The sequence below is a fragment of the Dermacentor albipictus genome, chromosome 1 (genome assembly GCF_038994185.2).
Source record: "Dermacentor albipictus isolate Rhodes 1998 colony chromosome 1, USDA_Dalb.pri_finalv2, whole genome shotgun sequence".
NCBI classification, from domain to species: Eukaryota; Metazoa; Arthropoda; class Arachnida; order Ixodida; family Ixodidae; genus Dermacentor; species Dermacentor albipictus.
The window spans coordinates 406,252,993-406,268,276 of NC_091821.1; the positions used below are offsets into that span (position 1 = coordinate 406,252,993).

Consider the following 15,284-nt stretch of genomic DNA (forward strand, 5'->3'; position numbering starts at 1 on the left):
ATGCTCTACCGATTGAGCTACCGCGGCGCCGTTCCCCATCCACTTTCATGGGTATTTATATTGTGTGATCGTTCCCCACCTGCGGCTACTTGTTTTTTCATCCACTTTCATTTCCATTAATTTATCGTTTCTTTATTAAGCACATGTAATTTCCCCTATGTTGTCCTTGGTGTCAGTGTTTGTTGCCTTCTTATGAGGTTGTCTACTAGCGTTGCTTGTGTAAAGGTATCAGAAATTCAAGCTGAATTTCATATTCTGCATACTGCTTCGCCTAGTAATCGTGCTTCATTGTACAGATGCTCAAGCTGAAGTAATGAGGAGTCAGTGACAAAGTTGCAAACGAGTGTAACTTCATGTTGCGGGAGGTTTAATATGGCAGGAGTAAGCTGCATGATACTTGTCATTACTGCGATTTTTTTCCGTGCTCAAACTGAAGTAATAAGGGGTCAGTGACAAAGTTATAAACAAGTGTAACTTCATGTTGCGGTTTGAAAGGTTTGAAAAAAAAAAAAGATATCTAGAGTCTTGCAGAAGGGCACTTGGAACCTGCACTATTTTGACTCTGATTTATTCACTGACGTGCAGTCAGAGTCGAAATTGTACCAGCCTTGAAAAGTGCAGAAATTTGCTTCACAGTTTTGGCTTGTGATATGTTCCAAGGCATGCATTACCACTTTGTCACAGGCTGTAACAGAAGATGCGATGTGCCATCTGGAGTTCAATTGCATTCAACTTTACTTTTCCGAGATAACAAGGAGGGAGCATTTGCATAGAAGCTAGTGCACTGGGCATCTTGATGGAAGCCACTGCTTCCTTCTTTGGCAGTAATGTACAGCTTGACATCAAAACATGCTTTGCACAGTCATCTAACGGTCAACAAAAAGGCAAGATATACAGTTAAACCGCAATATAACAAACTTCAATGTGACGAAATTTCACTGTCGCTGTGAAGGAATACAGAGACAATAATTGGGAACCTTCTATGGACACAGATGGTCAAATGTTTGAATTACAAGTGGCTTCTTGCGTATGCAAGAGCGAGCATAGGCTACCGTTACTGCGAGAGCTAGCTCATAGCAGCAGGATCAAGCATTCATGAGGTTCAAGTGCGTGCACAGAAGGACACATGGCACCGCAGTTTGTATCGGAGGATGCCATCGAAATTGGCCTAATCGTTTTGTTGAGTGTATTGCAGGAATGGTTTACAACATTCCCATTTCCTGTGGTCACATGTACATTGGCCAAACAGGCCGATGCATTAATATATGTCTCAGGACATTGAAATTCGTTAAATTATATACCATTCTCTCATATTGCATCACAGTGCCAATTGTGCCATTGTAAACCCTTGTTCGAAAGCACAGTAATGTTGTTCCGGCACCCTGACCAGACCCCTCTGGAAATCTCGGAGTCTTATCATATCACCAAGAATGCCACTCTAAGTGTAAGCCAGCCATCGTTGTTACTACATGACAGACAATTCAGTTTCATTAATCACTGCTAGACATGTGCCGTTGATGTTCGTTTTTATCTCTTTTCTACATGCGCAATGTATCTGTGTAGTATATATATATTTTTCTGTGCCTTCAGTAAAGATCAGATGTAAGTAAGCGCTTGTGTGTCCCATTTTTCGTCTGTGGTTTTTGCTGCGCTCTAAACTTCAATATAGTAGTGCAGGTACTTTTAATAGCGTCAACTTGACTCTGCCCCACCACCATACGTTTTGGCCATGCCCTGCTTACACATGGCCCGATAGCAACACACCACTTCTTGCAAAGACCAATGGGGTTTTTTCTTTATTCTGCAGAGTCCCTGGTGGTACCATAGTGGCTTCAGAGACACAGTGCAGCCAGAGCGCCGGCATCAACAAATCACACGAGTGCAATGTGTGCGGGCATCATTTCATGCTCATGGGTGAGAAGCTAAGTGCATGCCCCATCTGCAAGCAGACATTTGCCCAAAAGCATTCAGTCACGACTCAACAGCTCATGCACTCTGTCAAGAGACGGTTTCCCTGTTCTATGCGTGGGAAGCTGTTTATGCAGAGGTACCTTGCTGTGCATAAGACTGATACCAGCACAAGAAGCTGTCACTGTTTGGCAATATTAGCAAACAGGAGGTCACTCAAAGTCCATATGAGACTGCATACCAATGAGAAGGCACACAAGTGTAACATGTACAGCAAGCCGTTCAACGAAAAGCGTTCATTAGTTCAGCACCAACCCATTCACACAGACGAAAAGCAGTGCAAGTGCGAGCTGTGCCCGTCTGCGGTTCGCCACAAGGAGCCACTGAACAGATGCAAGGAGCTGCGTGCTAGGGGAGTAGACCTGCACCACTGCAATGAGTGTGGTGAGGTCTTTGTGCAGAAAGGGAAACTGAAGGAGCATCTGCAGTGGCACATGAATAATATGCCTTGCACATGCCACATGTGTCCTCCTGAGTTCGTGAATAAATCCAACATGAAGAGTCGCATGCCTATGCACACAGGTGAAAAGCCATTTATTAAGTGTCCAGTATGTGAAAAGCCATTTGCCTAGTTGTCCGACTGTACGAGGCGCACACGTCGCATGCACGGCAAGGCGAAGCTTGAGCTGACATGCATTGACTACAGGGTGGCTACTTTGCCACCAAACAGCAGTTACAGCACAACGTGTGATAAATTAATTGATAAAGACCTCACTTTCAAAAGTGATATAAAAGGGCCCTTGGGCTTGGTGAAATAACATAGTCCACGGGCAGCATATGCTGCTGTGAACGTCCCAGCCAAGTTTTGCTGTCATACGTGGTGCGTGGAGCTTGCAAGCAGATCACGAATTCACCTTTCTCTTACATGCTCTCTTTTCAACAGAACGCCCTGTCCTCACTCTCTTCTAGGCGCACTATTTCGTCATCGGATGCGTTATTTCATCATTCCCTTAGATGGCTGCTATTGGCCAATAGCTGACATCAAGCTGCGGCCAGCTACATGGCGTACCTACCGCAGCCACCACGGGCTGCCCCCACGAGTCCACTGGATAAGCGCACTATGGCACACTGAAGACAACTGTGTTTGGCTTATGTTTAGCGTGTGTAGGCACCAAACGCAGAAGCCAGAGCATCTATGTTTATACCCAAAAGGAAATTTGAACTGCATGCTACAGTGACATTTAGAATGCGGAGCACTATGGGCACACCCCACTGCGCCATAGCCTTTGCAGTACAAGGCATTGAAGAAGGAACGGGAGCACAGCAGAGGCTGTGTTTGATTGCCAATAACTCCGCTTCTGCTGAACGCATTGAAGTACTTCTTGCAACAAAGTATTTCTGAAATAGTCTATTTTTACTTCAAATGCCTTTCTCCAATTCGATAAAATGTTGTTCACGGTCCCTTTAATTATGGGCAACATATGCAATTGGGATTAGGTGCTGCTGTATGCTTGGCATTATTAAAGAGGCTTATCATTCTAAAGATATTCTGATGTAAATGTGTTGAAAATATATTGCGGTGCAGTGATGGTGGTAGCACCATGGGACACTGTGCTTAAGAAAAAGATTTATCTCGGGAGCTCCTGTGTAAATGCATGAGAATAGAGAAATTGTTTTGCTCAGCATCTTCTGCACCGAATTTGAGGAGGCTTGTTGCATATAAAAGAAATAGTTCAAATGTACTACGTGCAAGCACCTGATACTTTATTTAGGCCAACAGTTTTTCTTTTTTTAGAAAAATACTTGAATATTGAAAAATTTTAGAAACTCAAGTATCAAGTTTACAATACTGGAACTTAGCAAAGAAAATGATATCGCAATTTTGTTAACTACAACTATTGAGGCATCAAAAGCGGACAAACGTGATGTATTATACACCATCTCGAAACGCACTAGTTTGTGCATAGGACAACGGTGTTGCATGGAGGCATGCAAAACAACAAGGACAGCAAATCAATTAACGAGATAAGTATCATCAACATGGTGCAGCCAAAGGGACAAAGACGAAAAACATTTCGTTTATTAACAGTGCCATAAGGCACCACTTTGCACTTTGTTCATTTCATGCTGCTCGCTGTTGCTCCTTTTAGAGTTTTTGTGCGTCTGGATGCACGCGCATTTTTTTTTTCTTTTGTCATTTGGTCTCTCATATATTAAACCTGTGACAGTATGCCAAGCCTTTTGTTCGGCTAACCTCTCCACTTATCATCAAAAGTTATCTCACCAGAGCGCACATATTTTCAGATGCTGGTTGATGTAATATGATTTACTTGCGACATATTCTTGAAACAGGCAAGTTGTATGCAGAGTGGTTGGGCTATGTGGTGTGAATATCGCAAGATGGCAGTGCACATTCAAGAGAATATTGCCCTAGGCTAGTAGTCTGGCATAATGCAGCACCAAAATTCTGAGCAATTCAGCTCACAGGATCCAAATGAAAATACCATACATATGACTTTGTTCACTACTGTATGCTCACACACATGCCACACACAGACTTAATGGCAGCACCGCTAGATAGTGCAGCGTGTTCAGTGAAAAGCTCAAGAGAGGAACTTGGCTGCATACATGTCTCATATTTATCCTGCTAGTAACAGCGCAAAATGTAGACGAGACGAGACAAGAAGACACCACAAGCGCTCTTGTCTACATTTCGTGCTGTTACTAGCAGGATGAAAAACGAACAAGCCCAAGCTGCTATTCTAGCGAAATTCATACTTATCACACCTCTGTATGGCAGTATAGTGTTTTGCTACATTGCTTCAATGCCAATCGCATTAACGTCGACGTTCATCATGAGATGGATTGGGCAGGAACTTTTTTTTTTTTATTTCTGAGCCACCAAGGTCAGGCAAACACAACACTGCCAAAGAGTATGACACCCTGTCTATTGTGGACTAGGTGACTGCATAACTGCATTTTATGAGGATTTTTGTTTTTCTTTATTAAGCAGTCAATTATATAGAGGCCCTTGCTACCATTTAGATGCTAGTACTTGGGCAGCGGATCAGGATTTCTTTCATTATCTCTGATTATAGGTGGCTTGTAAAAATGGTGTACATGATAGCCATTTCACTATTCTGTAATAAATTTTTGTCTTGCTGAAAAATTAGATGCTACCCGAATGCAATGTGTTAAACATAGATGGGCAGGCTGGTAGGCATGTCTGTTCGAAGAGATGATGTTTCCATAAACTCTGAGAAAGAAAAATGGATGTTGATAAAGCCGCTATCATGCACGTTCTTGGCAACATAGCTACGAGTGTTACTGCAGAGAGACTGGGGACCGGGTTGAGCACTTATGTGAAATGTATGGCTTCACATCCTGTAGCTAGCTGTCACCTATGTTATGCTATTACTCTTTTGTTATATGTAGAAGAGTGGCTCTCTTGTTTGTGTGTGTGTGTGACAACTTTATTTAATATCCTGTGAATTGATGGCCTGGGTGTGGCCGCGCTGGAGGCAGCAGTGAGACCTTGTCTCTTGGTAGCTTCCTGGACTTGGTGGATGGCCCAAAGTTGGTGCTGGAGATTTGAGCTAGTCAGTGTGGCTGTCCACCGCACCCTTAGTTCATCCAGGTTTACTGCAATTCTCCTTTGAACTATTTTGCAATCCCAAAGTACATGGTCTAGCGTGGCTCCTCTATCATCACATAGTTTACATTTGGCATCAGGTTACAATTCTGGAAACATCCGGTTAAAATGTACTGGGTTCATGTAAGTTCTTGTTTGAAGGTGCCTCCAGTCAACCGCCCGAGACCTGTCCAATTACGGGCTAGGAGGTGGATATATAGACCTCAACTTTCTATAGAATCGGGTAATGTCATTGAATGAAAAAAATCTATCCCTAGTCTTCCATTCCATCTCCTCCTTGGGCAAAGCCCCCCCCTCCCACACTTCCTAATGGGGCGTGGTTAACGAGTCCTTGCGCAACCAGATGGGCAGACTCGTTAAGGTTGGGGGGTGGTGGTGGATGTGCACTCTGTATGAGCTGAGAACTAGGTGATTTCCTGGTCGTAAAATTCTTCAGATGATACGAGTTTGGCTTTACTGTTTAGAATTCTTACAGCTTCAACTGATATCCGTCCTCTAATGTAATTTCGTATAGCCGATTGATTGAGAGTCGCCAATAATGTATTTGGGAGAAGCAATAGCCAGAGGGATGGCAGCCTTCTCCGCAGTCTCAGATACTCTGGTTTTGATTGAGCATGTGTGTATGCTTTCTTGCTTTGTATTCATTGCTACTGCTGTAAACGCTTGGTGATTTGAATACTTTGTGGCATACACGAATAGCGCTTCCTCGTAATTGCCATAGTGTTTGAGTAGAGCTTTAGCTGTGCTCGTTCTCCTGCCCTGATTGAACTCCAGGTGCATATATTTAGGTAAATTCGGAATTAGAATGCTGCTCCCGAACTTTCTGGCCAATACAACCTTGACTCCTTGCTGGTTATGGTTTTTTATTTGTAATTTATAGAGTTTACCTCCGCCAGTCCGAGCGCTGGCTAGTCTTTCCAGTTGAGCTATCTACTGAGCTACAATAAATTCTAAGGTGTTATGCACATGTCATGTGTGATGATGTGCAGGCTCATATGATGGATTGGCTCAGATCAGATGCAGGTAGCTTATTATCTGAAAAATACTTCAATGCCTTATACGATGGTGACTAGTGGTGCCAGTGTTGAGTGCAGTTGAGAAGTTTTGACAACAAATATCAGTAAAATCGCCTGTTAACAGCAATATGTTAGCTTAAGGTAAGTTTGAGGTTCCCAGTGCAACCTTTAACTTTGGGACTCTTTCTAGCTGCATAATATACTATATGTACTTTTCCTTCTAATGATTGTTGATTCTTGAAAAAAAAAATGCAGTTGTATCATTGGCAGGTGCACTCAGGTATTGCTATTAGAAAAAGCAAATGCAAGTAAAGAACCTAGGTGAAACCTTATGGAGGCTTCAACCGAGTCAGAAGTGCAAGTCATTCTTCACACACACTTTATTTACAGTTCACTGTTTTCAGCAGCACTCGATGCAGCTGGTGCAACACACTTCAAACGTCAAACATACTGCACACTTCCATGGTGTTTGATGTGTTGGGACGCAGAGAATGTATAGTTTTGGCAGCGAGAGGTTGTCGTGGACCAAACGCTTCCAGATGATGAAGAGAAAAATGAGACCTTTCATTCTTGCGTATCTGATGTAAAATGCCCTATCTGCTGCTCGCTCCTCCAGTTTGGGAAAAGGGCAGCGTTATCATACTTGGACCTACGGGCAATTCAAGGGACCTGCCACTGTTGTGTGCACCGGTCAAAACTTTGTTGCTTCATTATTCAAATTATGCTTTTCTGCTGTTGGCAGCTGATTGGATCTGTGAAGAGTGACTGCAGGCACTTCGTCGCTGATAAATCCATTTTTCTCTATAATGGTGGATGTGTCAGCTGGCTGTTCTTGCTCGACTTGTGCTGATTCGTCACACTGTTGTCGTGCAAAGTTCACAAAGACCTGAAAAGTTTGTGAAGCCATTAGTACATGCCTAACTGCAATTGAGTCTAAATTTTTTCTCTCACACACAGCATAAATATCAAATGCTAAACTACAATATACAGTGCACAGTTCAAGTGCAAACAAGATACATATGGGGACATGTTAAATATAAAAAATGTCATGCAAAACTTTTATTCCTTATTATTACTATTATTAGTTCTTTTACAGTGATGCATGTGGAGGTACACTTAGTGTAGAGCAGGGAGGGGTCTTATACTTGCTGCAGGCACCATGCTACATTAATTTATGAAAGGTGAAATATCTTGAAAGGACAGCGTAAGACAACAAAGACAAAAAGCAGGAAAGACTCAAGACAGTGCTGGTGTATTGTCACATATTTTTAGTCTCCTTTTTTTGTATTAGGTCCGGTACCTCTAAATCCTAGAAAAAATTGTGACAAGCCTCACAGTGTTCTAAATGATTTAATATCACATTTTTTCTAAAGCCAGTTTCGGTTTTGTTTTTACTGTGTCATGATGTCCCGACGCAGTATGTGATCATGTGGAAGCGGGACATTGAAATGTTTTGATAATCAGTCTGGCTCGCTCAGTTGTCCGATATGCTGCTACATGGGCCATCACAACGAATAGCAGAATATGAGGCGACCGAGCGAGTGTCAGAACGTTGCAGTGTGTCCTGCTCCCATGCAACTAGAAACGAAACTTAAACTAGCCGGACAAAAGATATTAATATTAAGTAATTTAGAGAGCTCTGATGCTTGTGATTATTTTTTCTAGGGTGTTGGAGGTCTAGAGCCTTCATGTAATGCAAAAAAAAACGAATAATCAAAATTATGTCACTGCCCCTTCAATCTCTTCAGCCACTCAATGGGGGATGATTGAGAAACCCCTCAGTTTCAGGCAACAAAAACTCTCCAAAGGTTTGTGCTGCTACTAAAATCATTACTTTGGATAGCCTGTAAATAAATGCAGCATGGATCTGCGGTCCTCATTTCAATAACTGTATATGCATATATAAAACTGTTAATGAGAGGATGTTTACGTAGTGTTAAAAAAGGCAACATGAAAGGTTTATGTAAAAGCTTATCAAGGATTTGGGCTAGAGGTGTTGGAAGGCATACAGCCAAAGCCACTTGTTTGAGACTCGTGGTGATGCTCAAAGCAAAATCTTCAGTGAGACTGTGTGCTTTCCTTTGGTGTAAATGAATAAACTTTACTCAAATGATATTGCGCAACAAAAGACAACACAGACATAAGAGAAGACGACACATGTGTCGTCTTCTCTTACGTCTGTGTCGTTCTTTGTTGCACCTGTGTAGTTTTTTTGTTGCGCAATATCATTTGAGTAATGGATTACCAACTTGCCCAGAATGCTGCTCTCATTATCATAAACTTTCCTTTCAGTAGCATATATGTACAAACGTGACTGTAAATAATCTTGTAATTTAGCTTGGTAAAGCACTCGCTTTATAAACACCATGCACGTAATGTAGAATTTGCATGAGATAACGTCACACAATTACTCTGACTTCTGCTATCACTCTTGTCTTTTCGGAAAAGCGTGTCGACTGGAGATGACTAAAACCTATCACAAAATGATCACGTGTTGACTGAAATTTTTTTTTTTTTTGGCTTCAGTTCTTGTTACGTGATAATGTTTCTTTCCTTTCTCCACCCAAATTAGGGCATCTGAACCTCAGTTCAATTCCACACAAGAGCAGGTGCCATTGCAATGCTTGAGGGAAACCAAGCGTCATGTAGCTGCACCCAACTGTGCTTTGCGCATAATGGCAGCGGCAGAGAGACAGCAATGAAGAAGCAAAGTGGACTGAGCAGCCACGTGTGACAGTGTTCAGGTCTGTTGCTGCTTAGCAGAGTCGTGGTTGCTGAGTCTACTTTTTAATGTCTTAGCATTATACACACACACAAACCCGATCTATGCTTGTACAGGATTGTCAATGCTGACTTTGGACCAGTAGAGTGAGTTGGTGTGTGTCGAAAGGAGTGACGAATATGATGAGCACTGGAGGACACTTCAGGGTGGGCAAGTGCGTGTTGACCAATAGAAGACTAAATAAAGTAGGCCTCCAAAGTAAAATTCTTGTGTATAATACATGCTCATCTGTCCCCATTAGGGAAAGTGGGTATTGAAGCCGTCTTTAAAGTCGCCTTTGCCAAATTTAATGAAACTGTATAATCTTGTTACGTTTTCTGTGCTGATTTCAAATATGCAATCATCAGCTTAAAAGGCCAATTAGCTTTAAAGTTAGTAAGAAATAAAGTACTATTGTTTCCAGGAACAATGGAGCGAGAGCTACATACCAAAATATTGCTTTAGGCACATAGTTAGATATTAGGAATAATTAGGTTCACAATGGTAGGAATACGTTTTTGATATGACAATTATTAACAGTAATACAGTGCTTCAAAGTGTTGTGTTAAAAATGTGGCTAACTCATTATGTAATGTGCAGCCAAGAAAAAAATATATAACCAAAATTTGGAAAATCTACTGCTATTATTGTGTGCATTATGCATTTAGCTATATGGTGCAACAACTATTATGATTCCACGTTCTCTGAGGGCTGAGAAATCACCACCAAAAAGCTTGCAAGGAGCCCAAAATTTGTCTTTTGAGAAAAAGAAAAGAACTAAAAGCAAAGCACATTTTTAATTAAATACAACAAGAAATATTGAAATATTTACATTGCTAGACATCTTGCAGGCAGCAGGGATATATTATGTGATCGTACAGCTACCCGAATACCATTTTCAAAAAGTTAATTTTATTACAATTTTTTTACCAGTGTTTAAGGAGGCAACCAGACTCGTACTATTCCTGTGGCCAGAATCCAGCATCTGACTGCAGCTGTCATGTTGTCTTATTGGTGGGCTGCTGATATAGTGTGGAGCTGCCATGTACATACAAGTTTCAGTGTTTTTGGTTAGTACTACCCCAAAATTTGGCATACTTTGATATTTATTTCCAACAAAAAAAAGTAATATTTCCTAATGAGTGTGAACCTTTATTGCCTTTTTCCATTGCATGCATAATTTCTCACGTAAACCTAATCACATATTTTTTTATTTGTGTGAATATCTGGTTCACTAATTTTGTTGATGCTTGAACATGCCACATGACTGCACAACCTGCTTTTCAATGCTGTAGTTATATTCAGTGTACAGAATATCTAAGTTTTCGAGAAGCAGTCAATAGCAAGGGCACAACACCGCAAGCCGGTGACTGTACAGGAATTAAAATAATGCATTTGATATTCAAGCATAAATGGAGTGAAACTTTATTTGTAAAATTATTCTCCTCCCCCTACTCTCCCTGATTCTTATTTTCATAGCAACAACAAGCAAAACAGAGTAAGAAAGAGTAAAGATTGCATGGGCAGCAGGTGAACTTCTCCAAGCAGCATTGACCTCGTCAGGCTTCTTGAATTAAAATATATAGGCTTGCAGCTACAAGCAGTTGCCATCTTAGCTCTCTGGTAGTTTTGTTCTCACTGACCATTTTTGGTAGGAATTTAATTCCTAGAATGAAATTCTGCAGACTTTTTTTATATGGTTTAAACTGAAAACACTGAACCATAAATATATAGAGTATCAGAATAACATGAAATGAATATAAAAAAACAAAACGGAGCAGAGGGACAGAAGTGCCATGAGTCAGAAGTGGGTGGGGGGTGGGGGGGGGGAAATCAGGGAAAACAGTAAGCATGCAGAAAGAAAGGGAAAAGAAAGTAGCATTCACAGGTAATCATGGATCTAAGAGGGGTTAATTGAAATTTCAGTGGATAGTTGTTTAATGGTACGGATACAATGCTAACGCATGACAGTTGCTTAGGTGTAACTAGAAAACATAAATAAGACTTGTACATAAATACATGAAGCCATCTTGCTGTTCACTGTACATGTTGCAACTCCATGCCACTGTTAAAATGAACAACTGTTTCTATAAGTCAAACAACATGAAATAAGTAAGTGGAATGAATTCTGAGAGTACAAAGCATGTTTTCTGGTACCTCCTCACTAGCTTTATCTTCGTTTTGTGCATATGAATGGTTAGTAGGTTTCTTGTCATTGCCTAGTCAGCCTCTAGATACCATGCACTTTTGTTCTCTTTGTTCATTCCTGGGCTTCAGCATGTTGTATCTATATATGCTGCTCAGTTCACAATGAAACCTAAGTTAGTCAATGCCTGTGCCATGTGCTTTTGCATTCTTGTGCCCTCGTCTGTCCTCTGCTGTGGCCCAAAGAATTAGGGCTAGAAAAGTGCCTCGTGCAAGGCAGGGAAATTCTTACCTGGTCTAGCGTCGTTTGAGACACCGAAAAGTCTAAGATGCTCAACTCGTTGCTGTTTTTCTCTAGGAATTGAAACACAGAGGAAAGTGATGTTTGCTTTGAAGGCAAGCTGAACTCCACTACGTTGAAGTGCTGTGCCTGCAAAGGAGACAAAGGAGGGTAAAAAAAAACCAGGTGCTGAGACTCAATGACAGAACATTCCTTTATGACTTTTACAGCAAGCATCACAGCATAGGGTCATGCATGCGTATATTTGCCAGAACCTTTGATGATTGGGTGCAAACCGTATTCCACACTTAAAATGTAATATGCCTGACATGTTAACCTGTTGATGAGGAGTACACAAGTGTTTCTGCAGAGACTACCTAATTCTGAAAAACAGCGCAGTAGAGGCATGGAAACTTCTTTTTTTTTTTCAGTGATGCTATAATTGCACTTGTGGACATTACACACTGTATGATAAATGCTTACTATATTATTGAACATGTGGTATCGTGACGTTGTAGTGACGGTGGACATGTGCCAATATGTAATTGACATTCAATTAATTACTTTGAAGGTAAAATGCCACAATTGCTGTTTGAAGCCAGTCAGTGCTGCAGGCATGTCCCTTTAGTAGGTACTCTGAGATTACAAGATTGGACGTGAGCTTTGAACTTGCGCAGTAGCTATGGCCTTTTGCTGCTCAGCATATGGTTGAGGGTTCGATTCCTGGAAGTGGTGGTCATATTTTACTAAGAAAGTGGGGGGAGGACTGTAGAAACACTCGTGTATCAAGCTTAGGACGCATGCTTAAGAAATGCCTGGTGCTTAAAATTATTCCAGAGCCCTCCGCTACAACAGCTGCTGAATTTCTTTAGAACATTGAACTCCATTAGTCAATCAGTCCACGTATTTGCACTGAAATACATTCGTGTAGTGTCACATTTATTGTTTGACTAAAAAAAATTTACCTTAGGCACTGCAGAACAAAACAGTGTTTAATGCACACGCTTTGTATTTTGCGAATGTTTTAAGGATAGATATTTTGGGACTGTTGGTAATCTTGGCACCCCTAGTAGGTGGACATGCCTTGAGCACTAACTAACTTCTATTCAGCAGGTGCAAGCTGTTCTTTAAAGCATATAAAAAAAAGTAATTAGTGAGCCTTATTTAAATAGTTAACCAGTGATTATCACACAGGTTTTGATGTCTGCAGGTTTAAATAAAGTGTTGCTAAAAGATGCTGACCCATACCTTTAGTGATGCTGTGGGGAAGTGAGTGATTAGATATTTAATTGTTTGCTTCCAGTCCTGGCCATTTTCAGCCATGCGTATTGTGACAGTAAATCCAGCTCCAAACCTGCAAGGAGTAGAAATTTGAATTGCTACAAACAAGTACAAGAATAACCAAAAATGCATACAGTGGGAAAGGGAGGGGGGCGAAGGGTTGAGCTGGGTGGACAAAGGCTTTGTAGTGACCTTGTCTATGACTAAAGGTCTGCTATCGCCAAACCTGATAGCCCTGAGCAAAGAACACTGTATTTGCAGATTTGGAAAAAAAAGTTAATCAATCAAACCTCGATGCAGCTAATTATAAGATATGATGGAGCAAATGTTTATTGTTTACCACTGATATTAGTGTGTAATCAATATACGCTTACATCACGTATGAAATATAACAAAGGTATTTTTGTGTCATACGCAACATCTTTATAACAAGGTTTGAAGTGATTCATGCAAATGTGTGTGCAAATAGAGCAGGCAGAACAGATAGTAGATCATTTGGTGAGGGCTAGTTGTTTCATCTTTAGAACTAGGCTGAAACAGTGGGGCTAAAACAAGGACACGTAGAGACAGAAATACCACAAATGAAGTGTTTGCTTTGTGGTATTTCTTTCTTTGTATGTCCTTGTTTTAAATGCGACGTTTCAACATAATTGTAAAAATAGATCAGAAAATGCTACAAAAGTGCTTCCTTTCTGCTTTTATCTCTCTCGTTTTGTGTAGTTGCACTGATTCATTTAATTCGTGAAATAATGTGTGCAGTTATTTTTCTTTCATAAAGAATATAAGTAGCATTGCAAATAATAATAATAATGTACCCCTCCAGTGAAAAATGTTGAAGATTTTCCATGATTTTGTTGATTTGTATTTTTCAAGGTAATTGCACATTGTTTATGAATTCTATCATGTTCAGCTAGAAAACCAATGAGAGTTGCCAAATATACAATATCTTTTTTGTTTAGTTATAGGGTTTATTTTTGTGCATTCATACAATAAATGGAAAAACGTTTCATGGTGCCTTTCTGGTTCTTATTGACACAGAACATTTTGCTTAACCAGTATAGTCATCTGTGCTGCTGTGTTGGACATTTCACTCCTAATTATTGGATGTGTAGGCCAACTACTCACTTATGTTTGAGGTACTGTGGGCTTCCTATACAGCATAGCTGTCCATTCACCATGATTGCGAGCCTTGAGCAAAGTAGGTCACATTCGGCCATGCTGTGTTGTTGATGGAAAGTAAACAAAACATAGTGTGACTCTCTCAAAAGCATGGTATGCATTGCACTTAAAAAATTGCGACAACTTTGTGTATTTTGCTTCCCAAGGATTATGGGGGTACTTCACTGCAATAGTACTTGCTTTCTCTTTTGCAAGGGTGCACTATGGGCTCCAAAAGTTTATGGGGCATGGGTTTCTAAGTACTAATACTCAATTCTTGTATACTTCACACTTGTAGATTATAGATGACCACATCAGTGTCTTGCTTGTACATTCTAGTACGAGCTACAACTACGAATTTTATACTGCATGCCTATATATCACTGTTATACAACTTTTTTGGAACACCAGGCACCATAAACTTTTATATCCAATGATACATTTAGTAACTTCTTACTTTATTCACAGACCATATGTATTTATAGCAGTCAGCCATGAGGCAACCCATGTTAAACAACATCTGTAACTTGGACATGTCTGCAGCCATTATTTATGGACCATAGTGACAATAAAATACTGAGCCCTCATTTTTCTACCGATAAGGTATCTTAAGGGCCTAGCTTCATGAACTATTTTCAAAACCAGTGCTTAATTATGTTTACCAGTGCTTATAAGAAACTAGCACGACATACAGACAGTGTCTATAACAGATGCATCATTTTAATTACAGGAAACATGGGTGCACATAAGAATATTATGATTCCTTGCCTGTGTGATGTTAGCAAGACAGAGCGCTTTTCCCGAATGGCTTCAGAAACATTGGACCAGACCAGTCTACGAGTAACAGGATCCATTCCACTTGTTGGCTCATCCTGGAATTGAGACAAGTGACATTTGGAAATATTTTGTAGACTACTGGCTAAATTCTGGTGCTTATGTACTAAAGCTAGTGAGCATATGTTTACACATAAAATATAATAGATGTAAAATGTTTATGAAGGATAATGTAGCCATCATTTCTTTTAAATTATGCAGTTTAATTACTGTGCATTTATTATGCATTTTTAAAAACCTAGAAGTCCT

The 15,284-nt window shown here is 40.5% G+C and overlaps 1 protein-coding gene and 1 long non-coding RNA gene across 7 annotated transcripts in view; one reads left to right on the forward strand and one right to left on the reverse strand.

Annotated features, from left to right (window-relative positions):
- The first annotated feature begins 42 nt into the window (after positions 1-42).
- Positions 43-15,056, forward strand: LOC135903535 (uncharacterized). Of its 5 annotated transcripts, none has more exons than XR_010564831.2 (5): positions 43-225; positions 1,808-1,914; positions 9,149-9,320; positions 10,271-10,407; positions 14,932-15,056. It is a non-coding gene; the product is annotated as an uncharacterized lncRNA (long non-coding RNA). The 5 variants fall into 5 exon arrangements; XR_011511439.1 differs by lacking the exon at positions 14,932-15,056 and adding an exon at positions 8,242-8,384 and having other exon boundaries at positions 10,271-11,767; XR_010564832.2 differs by lacking the exon at positions 14,932-15,056 and adding an exon at positions 8,325-8,384 and having other exon boundaries at positions 10,271-11,767.
- Positions 6,933-15,284, reverse strand: part of LOC135903532 (uncharacterized) — a 195,602-nt gene continuing 187,250 nt past the window's right edge. For both annotated transcript variants that reach the window (XM_065433839.2, XM_065433840.1), the window contains exons 80-84: positions 14,970-15,073; positions 14,169-14,261; positions 13,011-13,116; positions 11,775-11,912; positions 6,933-7,462 (exon numbers count right to left, since the gene is read on the reverse strand). In XM_065433839.2, the coding sequence (XP_065289911.1) occupies positions 7,268-7,462; positions 11,775-11,912; positions 13,011-13,116; positions 14,169-14,261; positions 14,970-15,073 (636 nt within the window). In that variant the 3' untranslated portion in view covers positions 6,933-7,267. The remainder of the gene's footprint in view (positions 7,463-11,774; positions 11,913-13,010; positions 13,117-14,168; positions 14,262-14,969; positions 15,074-15,284) is intronic.